Source organism: Notothenia rossii, assembly GCF_949606895.1.
Source record: "Notothenia rossii genome assembly, chromosome: 8".
In the NCBI taxonomy this organism is placed as follows: Eukaryota; Metazoa; Chordata; class Actinopteri; order Perciformes; family Nototheniidae; genus Notothenia; species Notothenia rossii.
The window spans coordinates 79,197,464-79,219,708 of record NC_136906.1 but is presented as its reverse complement, the minus strand read 5'-3'; the positions used below and the strand labels follow the sequence as shown (position 1 = coordinate 79,219,708).

The window sequence follows — 22,245 nt, the reverse complement described above, 5'->3', positions numbered from 1 at the left end:
GCAGGTTATATAAAGAGTTATTTAGCTGACAGTTTGAGCTTTTTCTTGTTTACACTCGCTGTCATCTGACACCCGAACAGATGCTAAGCTAAGCTAACAGATTAATATATATCTAGTTTATGATAACAGCGTGCTTTAATCTCCTTTTCTGTCTTCTTTCTGAGTTTCAAACTCACCGAGCTGCACACGGTCACTCCTGTTTTGAAGTTTAGAGGATTCAAACGAGGATGTTTGTCCAAAATATGAGAAATTCAGCACCAAATTCACAATCCTTCCAACATCACACCAACCGGAAACTACTTCTGGGTCAACAATCAAGCACTTCCGGTTCGCGAGACAGTTTTCAAAATAACGGTCCCTCAGAATAGATGGGCAAGGCAAGGCGGGTTTATTTATAGCGCCTTTCAACACAAGGCAATTCAAAGTGCTTTGCAAAGATTAAAAACCGTAAGAGCCTTCAGAAGATAAGACAATGGACCTTTATTAACTGGTTTATCTCAAAGCTGTAACTGGTACTCGATGTGTATTTTGTCAAATGTAATTTGTACAGTTGTATCTTTAATATTTTCTGTTATGCATGTTTCTTTATTAATATTAAGCTATCTTTGGCTCTTTACTTGCTGTAACAAATGTACATTTTGATCTGATTCTGACGAATTGTGCTCACCATAAATCAGATTTAAACATTAAATCCGTGTGCCAAAGCCTAATTATATTTTTTATTTCAAACCTTTATTTAACCAGATGAATCCCATTGAGATCATCAATTTCTTTTTCAAGGGACACCTGCAGCAAGTAGGTTACACATGAAAACAGAAAACAAAAAAATACATCATACAACATATTTACAGGACTACATTTACATACCTATCGACAATGACTTGTGAAATTGCATAGCATCTATCCGAGCTTTAAAAACATGCAGTGCAACCAAATTGCTCAGTTTCAATTCTTTTTGGAGACTGTCAAGCAAGAGGAGCTGCGCACATAAAAGCTTTCGTAACTAAGTCAGTCCTTGCACTTGGCACATGTAACAAAACCACATCATGTGATCTCAGGCAATAGCTACCTGCAACTCTCTGTGTGATCAGAGAGCAGATATAAGATGGTAGTTTACCCAACATGGCTTTGTAGATGAACATGTACCAATGACTGAGCCTCAGTACAGTAAGTGAAGGCAAACCTGCCCTGGTGTAAAGGGTACAGTGATGAGTAAGTGCTGTACAATTAATAACAAATCTCAGTGCATTGTGATAGGCGGCATCTAACCAGTGGCGTAACAAGGTTGTGATTGGCCACGGTGCAAATATTGTTTTGGGGCCCCAAAACAATATTTGTTGTTTGTCTCTGGAGAATGGGCCGGGAGGCCTACATGGACCGGTTGCTGTAATATGGCTTTTGATCTTGGCGTTGGGGGTCTCAATAGCGCCATAGAGTCCCCTATCGGTTGGGGCCCTTGGGGGAACTGTTGGACCACTGCCGGGCACAGCCAAATCCAGCCTCTCTTCCTGGTTGGCTGGAGAAGAAGGTTGCACAGCCACGGCCACGGATACAGCTTCATTTGTGGAGCTAGATGACAATGATGGTGGTGAGGCAGGTGAGCTATCGTTAGCCTCCGGCTGCCGCTGCACATCAACATTGCTAACGTTAGCGCTCAAGTTCGGTGACGATGTATGACAAAAAAAACTGTCTAATTTTGTCAGTTTAGCTGTTACATCTCCTTGTTCTCTTTTCTTTTCTCTTTTGAGCGCTGCTCTTGTGCTTTGGTTTGCTGTACATTATAAATCCAAGCTATTACATTTTTTATAAGAACTTGCTGCTGCTAGCTACAGTACAGTTCAGGTTGATTAAACGGTTCGCTCGTCACGCAAGGTATCACATGACATGAAAGGGAGCAAGGTAATTGGACAGACAAATAAAAAATTAATTTAGTTGGTTACTTTACTTTGAAGACTGTGTGAACCAGTCAATGCCAACAAATAAATAATATATATATCTTTTTTTTTGCATGGGCTCCTGGCTGGCTCTGCGCTGCACCGGCTGCACCGGCGATAGTTACGCCACTGCATCTAACTTGATGGCCAGGTGCATTCATATAGATCAGATCACCATAGTCCAGCACAGGTAAAAAGGTGACAGAGACTAGCCTTTTCCTGTCCTCACGTGAGATATATGATGATGAAAACACAACAATGTTTTACGCCCACTCACTTTAAGGTTCAAGGTTTTTATTGGTCATGCGTACATAGCTACAGTGTAGGTATGACAGGCTCCTCCTCCAACAGTGCAACAGAATAAAACTGAAAAAATTGTGCAAGTAAATACAAAAAGGAAAATAGTAGAAAAGTGGAATATTCCATTAAGAGCATCTCTGCTTCTCTTTCCTTTGTGTGCTCAATCTTTAAGAGTCTCAAAACCGGTTGCTTTCTCAAAATAAACGCATTATCAACTTCTTGTGACGAGTCGCTTCCTCATTGTGACTTTCTTCCTTTTTCTCCTCTATTCTTACTCTCAAGAGCATCATTTCCTTTTCTTACTCCTACAGTAAATGACATCATGGGACATTAATCAAAGTTACTTTAGGATTTCCACAGTTTGCACGCATCCAGCTGAATAACAGGTCATTTTACATCATGAAAGCTAAATAAAACATACATGATCAAATTATTGAATATCAAACAATTACAGATGAAACTAAAGAACAGATTCTGCATTTCTTTGCATATAACATAATTACTAAAATAACAATATGAAAATACATACTATAGCATAAGATGAGCAAATCCATCACTGAGCACAAAACTGTTACAGGAAGTCTATCCGTCACGTATTGAGGTCATTTATATATAAAGCAACCGCCCAAACGTGCTAAGTTTAACTTCCCCTTTATCTTACATTGCGCCACGAGTCAAACTACACACAGAAATTAAGCTTTTGACATGAATCCATCCTGAAAATGATCATAAAACCATTAACAGAGATTAGAGAAGGTGTGATGTTGTGATTGACGTTAGATGGTGGAAGTTTTCACAGTCGAATAAGTCACTTCGTCACCTTCATCTGCGTCAGTCTCAATCTTAACCTGGAAGGAAATAGCACAATATAAATAACTGCAGGAGTCTAGAAGACAACAGCACGAAGAAACACCATTGATAGGCATGTGGCGTAGTGGGTTAGTGCGTTGGTGTTGGGATCAGGGGGTCACAGGTTCAAACCCCACCGCAGTCAGCATGTCGTTGTGTCCCTGAAACACTTCACTCCTAATTGCTCCTGTGGGGATTGTCCACAGTATTGAGTATGTAATTCACTTTGGATAAAAGCTTCTAACAAGTAATGATAGGCTACAGACAACATGACACACACAGTACACAATGTAATAAAGTAAAACAATGTGTTTCTTTACAGACATCGTACCTCCGCTTTTTTGTGGGTATTCTTGGTGTAGGTGATGGAGGCGTAACAAACTCCTTCTTCAGGATCAGCCTACACAGAAAGGACAAGATAATAAGTATTCAGTAAGATAATAAGCACATTTGTGTTGTTGATTTGACTTCCCACTTCTGGTTTTACACTCATTCGCTCTTCCTGTGCAGTGCAGCAACACCGTCTAACTTCCCTTATTTATCTTTATTGCACATTCTCACACCCATAAGGCCGAACAACCTGAGAGACGTTTAAGACTTGTTTCAGTGAGTGAACTCACTGTGGCCGGGTTGGTCTCTGGAGAATTCACTGCAGGGCTTGAGGTCTGTCCCTGGACAACAAGCATTAAACACTTCAGTTCATTCACATCGGGGAATAATACAAACAACAGTTTAACATATTCAATATATCTTTGAACGTTTCAGAGGAATCCTGTTCATTTTCAGGCTCATATTAGTATTTAGTGTCTCTACTTTAAAGAGTCCTCTCCTGCTGATGTTCAGGTGTATATCAGTATGTAGTGTCTCTACTTTAAAGAGTCCTCTCCTGCTGATGTTCAGGTGTGTATCAGTATGTAGTGCCTCTACTTTAAAGAGTCCTCTCCTGCTGATGTTCAGGTGTATATCACTATGTAGTGTCTCTACTTTAAAGAGTCCTCTCCTGCTGATGTTCAGGTGTGTATCAGTATGTAGTGTCTCTACTTTAAAGAGTCCTCTCCTGCTGATGTGCAGGTGTATATCAGTATGTAGTGCCTCTACTTTAAAGAGTCCTCTCCTGCTGATGTTCAGGTGTATATCAGTATGTAGTGCCTCTACTTTAAAGAGTCCTCTCCTGCTGATGTTCAGGTGTATATCAGTATGTAGTGCCTCTACTTTAAAGAGTCCTCTCCTGCTGATGTTCAGGTGTATATCAGTATGTAGTGCCTCTACTTTAAAGAGTCCTCTCCTGCTGATGTTCAGGTGTATATCAGTATGTAGTGTCTCTACTTTAAAGAGTCCTCTGCTGCTGATGTTCAGGTGTATATCAGTATGTAGTGTCTCTACTTTAAAGAGTCCTCTCCTGCTGATGTTCAGGTGTATATCAGTATGTAGTGTCTCTACTTTAAAGAGTCCTCTCCTGCTGATGTTCAGGTGTATATCAGTATGTAGTGTCTCTACTTTAAAGAGTCCTCTCCTGCTGATGTTCAGGTGTATATCAGTATGTAGTGTCTCTACTTTAAAGAGTCCTCTCCTGCTGATGTTCAGGTGTATATCAGTATGTAGTGTCTCTACTTTAAAGAGTCCTCTCCTGCTGATGTTCAGGTGTATATCAGTATGTAGTGTCTCTACTTTAAAGAGTCCTCTCCTGCTGATGTTCAGGTGTATATCAGTATGTAGTGCCTCTACTTTAAAGAGTCCTCTCCTGCTGATGTTCAGGTGTATATCAGTATGTAGTGTCTCTACTTTAAAGAGTCCTCTCCTGCTGATGTTCAGGTTTATATCAGTATGTAGTGTCTCTACTTTAAAGAGTCCTCTCCTGCTGATGTTCAGGTGTATATCAGTATGTAGTGTCTCTACTTTAAAGAGTCCTCTCCTGCTGATGTTCAGGTGTATATCAGTATGTAGTGTCTCTACTTTAAAGAGTCCTCTCCTGCTGATGTTCAGGTGTATATCAGTATGTAGTGCCTCTACTTTAAAGAGTCCTCTCCTGCTGATGTTCAGGTGTATATCAGTATGTAGTGTCTCTACTTTAAAGAGTCCTCTCCTGCTGATGTTCAGGTTTATATCAGTATGTAGTGTCTCTACTTTAAAGAGTCCTCTCCTGCTGATGTTCAGGTGTATATCAGTATGTAGTGTCTCTACTTTAAAGAGTCCTCTCCTGCTGATGTTCAGGTGTATATCAGTATGTAGTGTCTCTACTTTAAAGAGTCCTCTCCTGCTGATGTAACACACTGCAGGAAAAGATGATTATGATGTCCTGTATTCATTTATGAGATGCTCATGTTCAATAAGTAAATCCCAAACACTAGTTTACGACCCTTTTTGCATATTCTCCTAATCACTTCCTTTACCTTAGCGAATGCAACCCCTTTGTTTAATTACAGCACACTAATGGTTATGAAACACTTGCTTTTTTTCAACTTTAAATAAAAAAATATGTTTAAGTACTCACAACACTGTCACTTTCCCGTGCTTCTTTCCCTGAAAAGACAAACAAAAGGGGGTTGACTTTAATTTCCACATTGTTCATTTGATTTTATGAAATAAATGATTGTTTACAAAAAGTGTCATATATATTTTCTCACCTTTCATTTTCCTCCATGTGATGAAAGCCACAATGGTTATCAGAAGTGCGAGGAGAACCAAAGCCAGAACCGTGTACAACCACCATTCTGAAACGATAATAAATGGGAGAAATTGGAGGTGAGGTTAATAGCGATACTTACATTACATGTAGATGTTAAAAAAATGATGTGTTACAAGTCAAAGTTACTTTTGGTACAAAAACTGCATCCAAAAAAAAACACGTAATCTGCAACGAGTTTGACAGAATAAACCAGAAAGAATTATTTAAAGAACCAAATACTAATTCTCTCCAGAGATTTCAACCTCAGCTCAAAATGGAAATGTGAAGCATCAAAACAATATACTAAATATTTGAGGTTCCGTAAAATAGATTTGTTTAAGATTGATGATACTGTCTAGTTTTTACCTGATGGTGATGTTGTTGTTGTTGTTGCTTGTTGTTCGTCCCCATCTGAACAAGATGAACACAACTCTTCAGAAGTAATATGTTTACCATATATTGTGACGTAATGTTTAAACTGAATTAAATCAGATAAACACCCTTTTTATGTCATTTTTCGCGTAACTTTGAAGTGACTTTAAACAGTGTGATCACAAATGTTCTCACCTGAGGACTGAAAGCTGAAGGTCTGCACGTTGCCACCATCAGCTGTTACTTCACAAGTCAAAAACCTAGACCTTGTTGTGTGACTAAAAAGAGAAGTCAGAAATGTCACAGAGGCAGAGCAGGGAGACTGTGATGTCTTTATCTCTCTGTGATCTTTATCCACATCTTGACCCTGAAGCAGCCACTTCACTGAGAGTCTACAGTCTACATATGACACCACAGAGCAGAGTAACCACATCCTATCCTTGTCCTGATGTTCAGTCACTGAAGATGGAGATATTGTGAGAGAAAGACAACAACAGTAAAAATAACTTCAGCACTGTAATCATAATAATTGTAATGTTATAGTATTTTGCTCTACAGAGAAAGTTTGGAAACATTATGAAGTAAATACTCACTGGTAACCACAGACAGGTAAACCTCAGAGTCTGGACCTTGTTGTTCTCCTGATCTGAACTGTCTGCAGAAGTATTGCCCAGCATCCTCCTCTGTGACCTTCTTTACAACCAGAGAACATTTCTCTGTAACGCTCAGTCTGTCTGATTTAGCTTTGGCTTCTTTACCAATCTGCCTACCTTTAACCAGCTCTACTGAGCTTCTTGAATCACTGAAGAACCAGGTAATACCATCACATTCAACCTGATCATGGGTCACTTTGTTACACGGCAAAGTGGCTTCATCTCCAGCTCTGACAGAGAGGTAGAGGAGACTCTGTCCAATTGCAGCCCCTGAATAAACGAGAGAGAAATATAACGAATACAGAGAAATACAAATGTTCATTGAAGATATAACTAAAGTTTCCCTATTTGTCTAAAAGTTGCTTTCCCCTCGTTGGAAGACAAACAGACCACTTCTCTGTCTTGGTTAAAATGAGATTAGGTAATAAAGTAACATTTATGATGAATACATTTCCTTTTTAAATGTTTCTAAATATATACATGTTGTAGGAATCCTTACCTGTAAACTGAAGCAGCAGAATGAGAAGTGAAGACATTTGAATCTGTTTGAACTCGTCCATCGTGTCTCTTGTATTCGTGTTAGTCTCTAGACTGGCTGCTTCTTAAAGAGAAATGTTGAATGTACTTCCTTATATTAGAAATGCGTCACTTCCTCAAAGTTGCTGCGTCTTCTTTTCTCTTCTACGTTTATTATTAATCCGCCTCTCTGCATCGTCTCAGTCAAGATGAGCGCATGTCACTTCCTGTGGGTTTACTTTAATAACATTCATATAGAAAACACAACCATATTAGTACATTAGATACCAGCGGACGAATGATACCAAATACATTTTGTGAAGTAATCAGGTTAAAAGTTACTTGTAATTCAATAACAGATTAGAAATGACATCTCCTTCCTGTCCAGTGGAAACCACGTATCTCCTTATTGGTGATATATATTTTTTAAACTCATGAAACCTTGACTGTTCAGAGTTACAGTACATGGTTATCAAAGGGCAAAGCTACCAACATGATGATATTATAGAATATGATGCATTGCTGTAGATTAAATATCCAACAATCACAAAAAGGCGGGAAAACACAAAAACAGGAAGTGACGTCAGAGATGACACAAGGACAGTGTTTAACAAAATAAAACAGGAAGTACAAAGAGCAAGATCACGATAAAGACTCTGTTAGTAGGAACCACAGAACACAGTGCAGAATCAAGATTAACATGTATTATTTGCAGATTGTATTGTTGTATCAGGAATAACAAAGAGAAAACGTACTTTCTACATTAAGGCTGAAAACCCATTAAATCACATGGACATCAAAACACATGTTTTAACAGCTAAGCTAAATGAAAGTGGATTAAAATAATGATTTTATACACATAGATATTCAAATGAGCTCAAGCTGCTTTAGCTCTAATAGCAGTCAGTACATCTTAAAAAAGCTCTGAGACTTTCAGCTGGAAGATAATAGAAGCTTCTCTCTTCCTCTATCTCTTGTTCTGATGAAATGTTTCCAACATAGTGAGTTAGCTGAGAAGTGATGCGTCTACTTCCTCTCATTAGTATGATGTCAACTTCTCAAAGTGACTTTAGACTATTTCCAAAAATAGTCAAACACAATTGTTGGATTTTCTTTTTTATTTGTAGATTCTAATGTCAACAGATATTACAAAGAGAAAACTTACTTTCTACATTAAGGCTGAAAATCCATTCAATCAAATGAACTTCAAAACACAAAGCAAAGCGAAATGAAAGTGAATGAAAGTAATAATTCTGAACACAGAGATATTAAAATGAGCTCAAGCTTCAAAAACAATCAGTACATCTTAAAATCAGCTCTGAACCTTCAGCATGAAGACAATATAAGGAAACAAGAGTCAAAAGCTCTTTCCAGTGACATCCAGTGGTTTATTAGATCAAGACTCAAATGAAATAATATGTAATTCAGAATGAGTGTATAATCTTCCACTCCTGATGTGAAACATGAAGATAGATGTAGACGTTGTTGATCAGTGGAGTCTGATGGAGGCAGAAGTGTTGCTCAAACTCCATCAGGAGGTCTGATGTTTTCATAGTTCACTGTACCATCATCTACATCATAACGCACCTGTAGTAAACAACAACAACAAGAACAACAACAACACTGAGTTGGTTTCAAAGGATTTCAAAGTTAAACACAGTTCACAGTTGAGTCAGCAGACCCTGAACGCACCATCAGTTCCCGTCTGATCTGATTGATACTGACTTCAGGACAGTTTGCTTTGAAACTAGATTTGATCCTGCACATTATTCACAGTAACAAACACATTGTTTTCTAAAACAACAAAACTATTAGCATTGCTAAAAGCCACTAGTGTGAAGGTGGGGAAATCCTGTATGTGATGTGATTCAGGGGAATCAGTCCTTTAATCTGAACTCATCATGTTCAGTTGTTACTGACAGGTTCAAAGAGGTGTTGATTCAGATCTATGGTCTCTCTGGAGGCTGTACTTTGTGTCTGTGTTTATCAGTTCATCATGAAGAGAGAGTCAAAACAGTTCAGTGTTTAGATGTAAAAACTCACATTGATTTCATCCATCTGTGTTTGCTTCTCTGAGAAGAAAGAAGAGAAAGTTCACTTTACTTTCCACAATTTAAAAATCTAGTTTAAAAAAACGTTTAATTTATATCTCTCACAGGCTCCGCCTTCTACCGGACTCTATGGGTACTCCCCTTGATATATCATGCAAGAATTCATCCACTGAGACATCTATAGACGTAGCCGGCCCCGGGGCGGGCCTACCTGAATGCGCGCGCATATCACAGCATAAAAGGAGGCCTCGCCTCCTGACTGTCATCCCTTTCTTCAGCAAGCAAGAGAGACACACTGAGTGAAGGGAGACGGGTAAAACATGAAATCGAAGAAAATGGACTCACCTTTGCTGGAGCAACGGCTCTGTCCTTCGTTCTCGGGCGTCATTGCAGGAGCCGACCTCCACCGCCAGTGCATCGAGTGCCTGGGGTCCGACCACGCGCCGACTAACCTGGGCCCGCTTGCAACCTGCAGTGCCTGCCGGTTAATCCCTCGGCTCAGCCGCCACCAGCGACTGGTGCAGTTCGGGGACTGTTACGTCTCCCCAGTGGAAGACCCAGAACTCGACGTGGTGGAGATGGAGGACCACTAGGAGGGGCCCTTCGTGTTCGCCACTCCAGCAGACCGGTCGGGCCCGCTCGTCGGGGAGAGGGACGACGACGGCACCACCTCGTCGTCAGATGTTTCCGGAGACCACCAGGAAGGCCAGCAGCACAGGTCTACTCGACAGGACTTCCCAGTGCTGATGACTATGGCGGCGGAGCGTGTAGGCTTACCGTTCCCCTCACCGCTGCAACCGAGGCTGGGGGGTCGCCAACGTCAGGGCTACTGCGGTCCGGCCCGTCCAGCGCAGCTTGCCTTTGTCTCGGCCCGTCCAGCGCAGCCTGCCTTTGTCTCGCCCCCCCCCCCCCCCCCCCTCTATCTTGTGAGATGGGATCTATGTTGTCGTACTTGCAGTTATTGGTGGACAGAAGTCTTGCTCATTCCACAGTGAAAGTATATACAGCAGCCACCTCGTCCTGCCATGAGGAATTTGACGGCAGGTCAGCCTTTTCTCAACCACTTATGTTGCGGTTCTTCGGGGTGTCAGGAGGCTGCGCCCAGTAGTGCACGCCTCCGCCCCGCAGTGGGACCTACCGCTGGTGCTCGAGGCTCTGGTCTCAGAACCATTTGAGCCTCTGGAGCTCTCCTCCCTAAAAGCACTGTCGTGGAAGACAGCATTGCTACTGGCCTTAACGTCAGCCAAAAGAGTGTCCGAGTTAACCGCTCTATCGGTGCACCCAAGTTGCTTGGTGATCCGGGGCGACACTCAGACCGAACCCCTTGTTTGTGCACAAGAGCCTAAGGACTGCGTTCAGGTCGAGGGCTATTCAGTTGGGGGGGGCTTTAATCTTCCACCCCATAGTGGGGCGAGGGAGGCTAAATTGCACCTCCTCTGCCCGGTGCGTGCGCTAGCGTGTTATGTAGAGCGCACGGCTGTCCTTAGACGCACTAAACAGCTGTTTGTGTGCTTCGGGGGCGGGGTGACCGGGAGAGCCCTGTCCAAGAAACGCCTGGCAGGCTGGCTCTGCGAGTGCATTGCACATGCCTACGGAGAGGCGCGGAGAGCCTTCGCCACGGGGGTCCGTGCACACTCTACATAAGCTATGGCGGTGTCAAAAGCCTCTTTCAACAGCGTGAGTGTGGAGGACATATGCACGGCGGCGTCTTGGTCAACACCAGGCCCCTTCATAAAGTTTTATCTCTAGGACATGTCCGGCTCCTTTTGATCGTCTGTGCTTGCTGGGGCAACACAGGACTGGTGAGGAGGGAGGGGGGCTGTGGGTCAGTGGGCATCTGACCCCCTCCCCGGGCGTAATGCGCTTACGTTTTCCCCGGGCCCGGGGGACGTGACGCGCACTGGGCCCATAGTCATAGTCCATACACGCTCTTCAAGTGGTGAGCGTGTCTGAGTGTGGGACATGGGGCACTTTCGCTCTCCCCGTGCTCCTTAGAGTCTTGGAAGAGGTGGTGCATAGTGAGCCCATACGGGGCTGGGGACTCTCTTCGTTCGCCTATGGGCGGAGGGTGGGAGCCCTCAGCGCTGTTTTTCCGAGCTCACCTCCGCGGGGTAAGCGCGTGTGCTCTGTCAGCTGCATCCCCAACTTTCTCCACGGTTACGACCGAGGGAAAAGGGAGTGAGGCGCAGCGGCTTCTAACTAGAAAGCAGGTCAGAAACAGTGAGATGGAACAGTGTTGTTGTGGGACGACAGCGCGTGTATACATCGGGGCTCGGACCACTGTACCCATAGAGTCCAGTAGAGGGAGGAGCCTGTGAGAGATATAACGAGGGGTTACGTATGGTAACCCTTGTTGTATAAACACAGGGGGATCCCTCTACTCAGGGGCCCTGTCTGTCCTATGCTGCTTGCTGAAGAGAAGTGTAGGATGACAGTCAGGAGGCGAGGCCTCCTTTTATGCAGTGAGATACGCGCGCATTCAGGTAGGCCCGCCCCGGGGCCGGCTACGTCTATAGAAGTCTCAGTGGATGAATGCTTTCATGATACGATCAAGGAGAGTACCCATAGAGTCCAGTAGAGGGCCCCGCCTGTGTTTATATAACAAGGGTTAGCATACATAACCCCTCGTTTTATGTGTGAACGTTCTCACCTTTAGTTCTTGTCCATATGTTGACCGCCACAACAATCGTCACAAGAGCTGCTAAACCCACAGACACGAGGATGTGCCTCAAGAGACCTGGAAAGAAAATATAATTGTTTTAAAGATATATATATTTTGCACTTTTTTTTTTTTTTTAAAGAAACAGAGATGTTTTTAAATGTATCTACATTTATTCACGTTGCATGCCAATCAGTGCAAAGATGTGATGTTATTTTTTAACAAAATGCATATAATTTAGAAAAACAAAACGCTTAAAACAAACCAAATAATAGTCTTTTATTTAAGAGAAAATGTTTTGCTTTTAACTTTAATGAATGGTTTTGTTTTAGAAAGTGAGTTAATTCAACTTTGTCTTTATTTTTTCCATGTGTACGGGGGAAACATAAGACAAAGAGATTCCAGAGACAGATAACGTACCTTGTAGTTTTGCTGAATCTTCAGTGATCACAGAAGCTGTCCTATTGAAACCTGAGCTGGAGTCGCTCTCTGTTGTTGCTGCTGTTGTGTCCTCACCTGAACAGATGAACAAAGATAAATAAACGTTTCACGAGCAAACTGTCTAATGGGTCAAATATATTGTGATGTAATAATAAAACTTCAAATCATTGAGTAAGTAAAATGAGTTAATAACGTTTAAACAGCTGATTCCCACCTGAGGACTGAAAGCTGAAGGTCTGGACATTGTCACCAGCTCTTACTGCACAAGTGAAGAACTTATACCTTGACATGTAACTATAATGAAAAGTCTGAAATGTCACAGAGGCAGAGCAGGATGACAGTGATGTTTTTATATCTCTGTGATCTTTATCCACATCTTGACCCTGAAGCAGCCACTTCACTTTGTGTCTACACCGTGCATATGTCTCCAAAGAGCAGTTTAACGTCACCTCATCATTGACCTGATGTTCAGTCACTGAAGATGGAGACATTGAGAAAGAAAGATAATAATTAGCTTCAGCACTGTAATAATAATTATTGTTATGTTTTAGTATTTTGCTCTACAGAGAAATGTTGGAATCATTATGATGTAAATACTCACTGGTAACAACAGACAGGTAAACCTGAGAGTCTTGACCTTGATTTTGACCTGCTTTGTTGTACTGTCTGCAGATGTAATAACCAGCATCCTCCTCTGTGACCTTCTTTATAACCAGAGAACATTTCTCTGTAACTCTCAGTCTGTCTGATTTAGCATGGTTACCAATCTGCCCACGTCTAACCAGAATTACTGCACGTCCTGAATCACTGAAGATCCAGGTAGTACCATCACATTCATCCTGATCCTGAATCACTTTGTTACACGGAAAAGTGGCTTCATCTCCAGCTCTGACAGACAGGTAGAGGTATCGCTGTCCAATTGCAGCCCCTGAATAAACAAGAGAGAAATATAAAGAATACAGAGAAATATAAATGTTCATTTAAGATACAACTAAAGTTTCCTATGTGTCTAAAAGTTGCCTTCCCCTCGTTGGAAGATAAACAGACCACTTCTCTGTCTTGCTTAAAAGGAGATTAGTTAATAAAGTAACATTCATGAATAAATTACCGTTTTTAATGTTTTCTAAATAAATACATGTTGTAGGAATCCTTACCTGTAAACTGAAGCAGCAGAATGAGAAGTGAAGACATTTTAATCCGTTTGAACTCGTCCATCGTGTCTCTTGTATTCGTGTTAGTCTCTAGACAGGCTGCTTCTTAAAGAGAAATGTTGAATGTTCTTCCTAATATTAGAAATGTGTCACTTCCTCAAAGTTGCTGCCTCTTCTTTTCTCTTCTACGTTTATTATTAATCCGCCTCTCATTATCGACTCAAGATGAGCGCATGTCACTTCCTGTGGGTTTACTTTAATAACATTCATATAGAAAACACAACCATATAAGCACATTAGATACCAGCGGACGAATGATACCAAATACATTTTGTGAAGTAATCAGGTTAAAAGTTACTTGTAATTCACTTCCAGATTACAAATGACATCTCCTTCCTGTCCAGTGAAAACCACGTATCTCCTTATTGGTGATTTATTTATTTTAAACTCATGAAACCTTGACTGTTCAGAGTTACAGTACATGGTTGTCAAAGGGCAAAGCTACAAACATGATGATATTATAGAATATGATGCATTGCTGTTGATTAAATATCAAACAATGACGAAAAAGGCGGGAAAACACAAAGACAGGAAGTGACATCAGAGATGACACAAGGACAGTGTTTTACAAAATAAAACAGGAAGTACAAAGAGCAACGTCATGATAAAGACTCTGTTAGTAGGAACCACAGAACACAATGCAGAATCAAGATCAACATTTATTATTTGCAGATTGTATTGTTGCATCAGGAATAACAAAGAGAAAACGTACTTTCTACATTAAGACTGAAAACCCATTCAATCACATGGACATCAAAACACATGTTTTAACAGCTAAGCTAAATGAAAGTGGATTAAAATAATGATTTGATACACATAGATATTCAAATGAGCTCAAGCTGCTTTAGCTCTAATAGCAGTCAGTACATCTTAAAAAGCTCTGAGACTTTCAGCTGGAAGATAATAGAAGCTTCTCTCTTCTTGTCTCTATTCTTGTCTTGCTCGATCTTAGTGCTGCATTTGATACTATCGACCATGATATCCTATTGCAAAGACTAGAGCACTTAGTTGGCATACAGGGAACTGCTTTAGGCTGGTTTAGGTCCTATCTATCTGAACGCTCTCAGTTTGTACGTGTCAACGATGAATCTTCCACGCAAACCAAAGTTAGCCATGGAGTGCCACAGGGCTCAATGCTTGGACCTATTTTGTTCACATTATATATGCTTCCGTTAGGCAATATTATAAGGAATCATTCTGTAAACTTTCATTGTTATGCGGATGATACTCAACTATATTTATCAATCAAGCCTGATGAAATTAATCATCTCAATAAAATTCAAGACTGCCTCAAGGACTTAAAAACATGGATGACCTTAAATTTTTGGATGTTAAACACGACCAAAACTGAAGTTATTGTACTCGGCCCGAAGAATCTACGAAACAAATTATCTAAAGATATATTAACTATGGATGGCATTAATTTGGCCTCCAGTGAGACTGTAATCTTGGTGTTATATTTGATCAGGATTTATCCTTTAACGCGCACGTAAAATCAATTTCAAGGACCGCCTACTTCCATCTACGTAACATTGCAAAAATCAGGCATATCTTGCCTCAAAACGATGCAGAGAAACTAGTCCATGCATTTGTTACTTCAAGGCTGGATTATTGTAACTCTTTATTATCAGGGTGTACCAAGAAGTCAGTCAAGTCGCTTCAGCTGATTCAAAATGCTGCAACTCGTGTACTAACCAGAGTTAGGAAAAGGGACCACATTACTCCTGTTCTGGCTGCCTTACACTGGCTCCCTATAGAACACTGGATAGAATTTAAAATTCTTCTTCTCGCCTACAAAGCCCTTAATGGGCAGGCGCCATCTTACCTTAAAGAACTCATTATACCCTACTGTCCTAATAGGGCATTGTGTTCCAAGAATGCACGGTTGTTGGTTGTTCCTAGAGTCTCTAAAAGTACAATGGGAGCCAGAGCCTTTTCTTATCAAGCTCCACTTTTGTGGAATCAGCTTCCAGTTTGTGTTCGGACGGCAGACACCCTATCCGTTTTTAAGAGTGCGCTTAAGACCTTCCTTTTTGATAAAGCTTATAGTTAGGGCTGATTAGATTCAGCCCCTAGTTTTGCTGATATAGGCTTAGTTTGTCGGGGGACATCTTACTTCTTCCTTCTCTCTGTCTATACCTGTGTACTCTCATGTTCTGATGAACCCAGCTTCCCCAAATGTCTTTCTTTTTGGTGTCTATATACGCCGGGATCCGGAGTCATGGATGATCCTGCGGTCCTGTGTCATGGATCGCGAGTCCTGGATCTTGAGTCGTGGCTGTGGTCCTGGATCATAAGTCCTGGATGGATATCCTCGTGGATTCATCTTCCTATTATACACACATGCATTTCCAAACATTTGGTCTACCTATGTTGTAAATGTATTATCTCTTTGATTTATACACGGCATCTATTGCACGTCTGTCCGTCCTGGGAGAGGGATCCCTCCTCTGTTGCTCTCCCTGAGGTCTCTCCCATGTTCCCCTTTAAACTGTGGGGTTTTCTCTGGAAGTGTTTCCTTGTACGATGTGAGGGTCTAAGGACAGAGGGTGTCGTATTGTCATACTGATATTCTGTACAAACTGTGAAGTCCACTGAGACAAATGTAACATTTGTGATATTGGGCTGTATAAATAAACATTGATTGATTGATTGATTCCTCTATCTCTTGTTCTGATGAAATTGTTATATTTATGCATGTTTTTTGTTGTTGTTTGCTCCTTTTACCCCTCACTACTCTGTCTCTCCATCTCTGCAGGGCTGGTGTGTGACAGGGGGCGTGGCTGGTATACTCCTGGCTGCAGATGAGGCACACCTGTCCCCACTCACATGATCAACCTGCTCTTTAAGAGTCTGGCCCTCACCTCACTTCTCTGCCAGAGAGTGACGTGCTGTTCCACGGAGTGCCTTTCTGCAGCCTGGATTCTGTTTTTGTTCACTTTTTTGAGGAGCTTTTGAGTTTTTGTCGGGAACGTTTTCCCTCAGCTTTGTTTTTGGACCTACTGCAGCCAGCCAGCTCCCTGTCGTCAGTACCTGCCGTGGACTACCTTCCTTTATTAAACACATTGAAACTTGTGTCAGTCTCTGCTTTGGGGTCCAATTAGTATCCAAACGCCACAGAAATGTTTCCAACATAGTGAGTTAGCTGAGAAGTGATGCGTCTACTTCCTCTCATTAGTATGATGTCAACTTCTCAAAGTGACTTTAGACTATTTCCAAAAATAGTCAATCACAATTGTTGGATTTTCTTTTTTATTTGTAGATTCTAATGTCAACAGATATTACAAAGAGAAAACTTACTTTCTACATTAAGGCTGAAAACCCATTCAATCAAATGAACTTCAAAACACAAAGCAAAGCGAAATGAAAGTGAATGAAAATAATAATTCTGAACACAGAGATATTCAAATGATATAGGCTTAGTTTGTCGGGGGACATCTTACTTCTTCCTTCTCTCTGTCTATACCTGTGTACTCTCATGTTCCGATTAACCCAGCTTCCCCAAATGTCTTTCTTTTTGGTGTCTATATACGCCGGGATCCGGAGTCATGGAGGATCCTGCGGTCCTGTGTCATGGATTGCGAGTCTTGGATCTTGAGTCGTGGCTGCGGTCCTGGATCATAAGTCCTGGATGGATATCCTCGTGGATTCATCTTCTTATTATACACACATGCATTTCAAAACATTTGGACTACCTATGTTGCAAATGTATTATCTTTTCAATTTACACACGGCATCTATTGCACGTCTGTCCGTCCTGGGAGAGGGATCCCTCCTCTGTTGCTCTCCCTGAGGTTTCTCCCATTTTTCCCTTTAAACTGGGTTTTCTCTGGAAGTTTTTCCTTGTACGATGTGAGGGTCTAAGGACAGAGGGTGTCGTATTGTCATACTGATATTCTGTACAAACTGTGAAGTCCACTGAGACAAATGTAACATTTGTGATATTGGGCTATATAAATAAACATTGATTGATTGATTGATTGATTGAAAATGAGCTCAAGCTTCAAAAACAATCAGTACATCTTGAAATCAGCTCTGAACCTTCAGCATGAAGACAATATAAGGAAACAAGAGTCAAAAGCTCTTTCCAGTGACATCCAGTGGTTTATTAGATCAAGACTCAAATGAAATCATATGTAATTCAGAATGAGTGTTTAATCTTCCACTCCTGATGTGAAACATGATGATAGATGTAGACGTTGTTGATCAGTGGAGTCTGATGGAGGCAGAAGTGTTGCTCAAACTCCATCAGGAGGTCTGATGTTTTCATAGTTCACTGTACCATCATCTACATCATAACGCACCTGTAGTAAACAACAACAACAAGAACAACAACAACACTGAGTTGGTTTCAAAGGATTTCAAAGTAAAACAGAGTTCACAGTTTAATCAGCAGACCCTGAACGCACCATCAGTTCCCGTCTGATCTGATTGATACTGACTTCAGGACCGTTTGCTTTGAAACTAGATTTGATCCTGCACATTATTCACAGTAACAAACACATTGTTTTCTAAAACAACAAAACTATTAGCATTGCTAAAAGCCACTAGTGTGAAGGTGGGGAAATCCTGTATGTGATGTGATTCAGGGGAATCAGTCCTTTAATCTGAACTCATCATGTTCAGTTGTTACTGACAGGTTCAAAGAGGTGTTGATTCAGATCTATGGTCTCTCTGGAGGCTGTACTTTGTGTCTGTGTTTATCAGTTCATCATGAAGAGAGAGTCAAAACAGTTCAGTGTTTAGATGTAAAAACTCACATTGATTTCATCCATCTGTGTTTGCTTCTCTGAGAAGAAAGAAGAGAAAGTTCACTTTACTTTCCACAACTCAAAAAAACATTTAAGTTTGATCTGTGAATGTTCTCACCTTTAGCTCTCGTCCATATGTTGACCGCTACGACAATCATTATGAGAGCTGCTAAACCCACAGACACGAGGACGAGCCTCAAGAGACCTGGAGAGAGAATATCATGTTTTAAAGATATATATATTTTGTACATTTTTTTTTTTTTTAAAGAAATGGAGATGTTTTGAAATGTATCTAGATGTAATCACGTTGAATGCCAATCAGTGCAAAGATGTGATGTGATTTCTTAACAAAATGTATATCATTTAAAAAGAAAATAAAACATCTTAAAACAAACCAGAATAGTCTTTGATTTAAGACAAAGATTTTTATTTAAGCAATATTCATATATAAACCAATCATAATTTACTACATCACTTTAAATGTTTTGCTTTTAACTTTAATGAATGGCTTTGTTACAGAAAGTGAGTTAATTAAACTCTTTCTTTATTTGTTCCATGTGTACGGGGGACAGAAGACAAAGAGATTCTAGAGACAGATAACGTACAGACGCTGAGACTCTTGTAGTTTGGCTGAATCTTCAGAGATGAGGTTAATAGCGGAGATACTTACATTACATGTAGGTGCTACAAAAATAATCTGTTACTTTCTACCAAGTCAAAGTTACTTTTGGGACAAAAACTGCATCCAAAAAACACGTAATCTGCAACGAGTTTGACAGAATAAACCAGAAAGACTTATTTAAAGAACCAAATACTAATTCTCTCCAGAGATTTCAACCTCAGCTCAAAATGGAAATGTGAAGCATCAAAACAATATACTAAATATTTGAGGTACCGTAAAATAGATTTGTTTAAGATTGATGATACTGTCTAGTTTTTACCTGATGGTGATGTTGTTGGTGTTGCTTGTTGTTCGTCCCCATCTGAACAAGATGAACACAACTCTTCAGAAGTAATATGTTTACCATATATTGTGACGTAATGTTTAAACTTTATTAAATCAGATAAACACCCTTTTTATGTCATATTTCGCGTAACTTTGAAGTGACTTTAAACAGTGTGATCAAAAATGTTCTCACCTGAGGACTGAGGGCTGAAGGTCTGCACGTTGTCATCATCACCTGTTACTGCACAAGTAAAAAACCTAGACCTTTGTGTATAACTGAAATGAGAAGTCAGAAATGTCACAGAGGCAGAGCAGGGAGACTGTGATGTCTTTATCTCTCTGTGATCTTTATCCACATCTCGACCCTGAAGCAGCCACTTCACTGAGAGTCCACAGGCTCCATATGTCGTCACAGAGCAGAGTAACCACATCCTATCCTTGTCCTGATGTTCAGTCACTGAAGATGGAGATATTGTGAGAGAAAGATAACAACAGTAAAAATAACTTCAGCACTGTAATAATAATAATTGTAATGTTTTAATATTTTGCTCTACAGAGAAAGTTTGGAAACATGATGATGTAAATACTCACCGGTAACAACAGACAGGTAAACCCTAGAGTCTGAACCTTGTTGTTGTCCTGATCTGATCTGTCTGCAGATGTAACAACCAACATCCTCCTCTGTGACCTTCTTTATAACCAGAGAACATTTCTCTGTAACTCTTAGTCTGTCTGATTTAGCATGGTTACCAATCTGCCCACTTCCAACCAGCATTACTTTGCTTCCTGAATCCCTGAAGAGCCATGAAGTACTGTTACATTCATCCTGATCATGATTCACTTTGTTACACGGCAAAGTGGCTTCATCTCCAGCTCTGACAGAGAGGTAGAGGTATCGCTGTCCAATTGCAGCCCCTGAATAAACAAGAGAGAAGTATAAAGAATACAGAGAAATATAAATGTTCATTTAAGATACAACTAAAGTTTCCCTATGTGTCTAAAAGTTGCCTTCCCCTCGTTGGAAGACAAACAGACCTCTTCTCTGTCTTGGTTAAAAGGAGATTAGTTAATAAAGTAACATTCATGAATAAATTACGGTTTTTAATGTTTTCTAAATATATACATGTTGTAGGAATCCTTACCTGTAAACTGAAGCAGCAGAATGAGAAGTGAAGACATTTGAATCTGTTTTAACTTGTCCATCGTGTCTCTTGTATTCGTGTTAGTCTCTAGACTGGCTGCTTCTTAAAGAGAAATGTTGAATGAACTTCCTTATATTAGAAATGCGTCACTTCCTCAAAGTTGCTGCCTCTTCTTTTTTCTTAGGAATTTCTCGTTAATTCGCCTCTCAGCATCGACTCAAGATGAGCGCCTTCCTGTGGGTTTACTGTAACATTCATATAAAAAACATAACTATATAAGCACATTAGATACCAGCGGACGAATGATACCAAATGCATTTTCTGAAGTAATCAGGTTAAAAGTTACTTGTAATTCAATAACAGATTAGAAATGACATCTCCTTCCTGTCCAGTGAAAACCACGTATCTCCTTATTGGTGATATATATTTTTTAAACTCATGAAAACTTGACTGTTCAGAGTTACAGTACATGGTTGTCAAAGGGCAAAGCTACAAACATGATGATATTATAGAATATGATTATAGATTAAATATCCAACTATCACAAAAAGGCGGGAAAACACAAAGACAGGAAGTGACGTCAGAGATGACACAAGGACAGTGTTTAACAAAATAAAACAGGAAGTACACAGACCAAGATCACGATAAAGACTCTGTTAGTAGGAACCACAGAACACAGTGCAGAATCAAGATTAACATTTATTATTACATGGTTTAGTTGAATACTCGATTCTGATTGGTCAATTCAGAACACGTGAGACGTTGTTAATCCAGAACAGACAGACCGCTGTCAAGGATTTATTGACCGTTGTTAAGGACGCTCACATCTGCACAAAGAAGTCCGTTCGATTTAACTGTATACAGTTGGTTTTCTAACTGACAAGACAAGAGCGACAAGAAAACAGCGGAGAAGTAACGGGCAGAAATCCTCCTTTTTACGCAACGGTCCAGACATAGACATCAGACGGCGACACATATTCAGTGTGCAGTTCCTTTGGCATTAGAGCAGGGATATCTAGATACTTCCCAAGGTTTAACATAATGAATTGTGCTACATTTAAAGCAAGCAGCGATGTTTTCAAATCTGTAATCAAACAGCTCCTCAAAAACACTATCGAAGCAGTTCCTGCCGTTGCTACGTTAGTTCAAACGTTAACAACGGACTATTTCTCTTCGCGGATGCATGTAAATTTAAATCAATACATACAACTTTTTTTAAAATCAATAAAATCATTTTCTAAATCCATAAAAGCATTTCAATTAATATTGGGAGTCATAAGGTTACTTTGTTGAGAATGTGGCCGTGTAATAAGCGGGATAATGTGCAGCGACTTGTTCATTTTGGGGAAAAGAACACCTTCAGGCCGATCTAGATCCCTCCGCTTCGCGTCGGGCTCCTGATCAGCCTGTGTTTTCCCCATAATGACCGCGTCGCAGCACATTATCCCTTACTTATTTGCAGATTATATTGTTGTATCAGGAATAACAAAGAGAAAACGTACTTTCTACATTAAGACTGAAAACCCATTAAATCACATGGACATCAAAACACATGTTTTAACAGCTAAACTAAATGAAAGTGGATTAAAATAATGATTTGATACACATAGATATTCAAATGAGCTCAAGCTGCTTTAGCTCTAATAGCAGTCAGTACATCTTAAAAAAGCTCTGAGACCTTCAGCTGGAAGATAATATAAGCTTCTCTCTTCCTCTATCTCTTGTTCTGATGAAATGTTTCCAACATAGTGAGTT

General features: G+C 40.5%; 1 protein-coding gene and 1 long non-coding RNA gene across 3 annotated transcripts; both read right to left on the bottom strand.

The window, feature by feature from the left end:
* Nucleotides 1-2,211: 2,211 nt before the first annotated feature.
* LOC307017144 (uncharacterized protein) lies at nucleotides 2,212-13,664 on the bottom strand. 2 transcript variants are annotated; one of them, XM_079646685.1, is made up of 10 exons: nucleotides 13,595-13,664; nucleotides 7,273-8,860; nucleotides 6,714-7,043; nucleotides 6,316-6,579; nucleotides 6,115-6,159; nucleotides 5,708-5,794; nucleotides 5,575-5,603; nucleotides 3,704-3,754; nucleotides 3,415-3,483; nucleotides 2,212-3,082 (listed from the first exon to the last, which is right to left on the bottom strand). In XM_079646685.1, the coding sequence occupies exons 2-10, from the start codon at nucleotides 7,331-7,333 to the stop codon at nucleotides 3,011-3,013; spliced, it is 1,008 nt and encodes a 335-aa protein (XP_079502811.1). In that variant the 5' UTR covers nucleotides 7,334-8,860; nucleotides 13,595-13,664; the 3' UTR covers nucleotides 2,212-3,010. The 2 variants fall into 2 exon arrangements, with proteins under 2 accessions (XP_079502811.1, XP_079502810.1); XM_079646684.1 differs by lacking the exon at nucleotides 13,595-13,664 and adding an exon at nucleotides 9,333-9,363 and having other exon boundaries at nucleotides 7,273-8,876.
* Nucleotides 13,665-17,076: 3,412 nt separating this feature from the next.
* On the bottom strand, nucleotides 17,077-18,610 carry LOC307017279. The gene is made up of 3 exons (XR_013802109.1): nucleotides 18,521-18,610; nucleotides 18,412-18,440; nucleotides 17,077-17,955 (listed from the first exon to the last, which is right to left on the bottom strand). It is a non-coding gene; the product is annotated as an uncharacterized lncRNA (long non-coding RNA).
* Nucleotides 18,611-22,245: the final 3,635 nt, after the last annotated feature.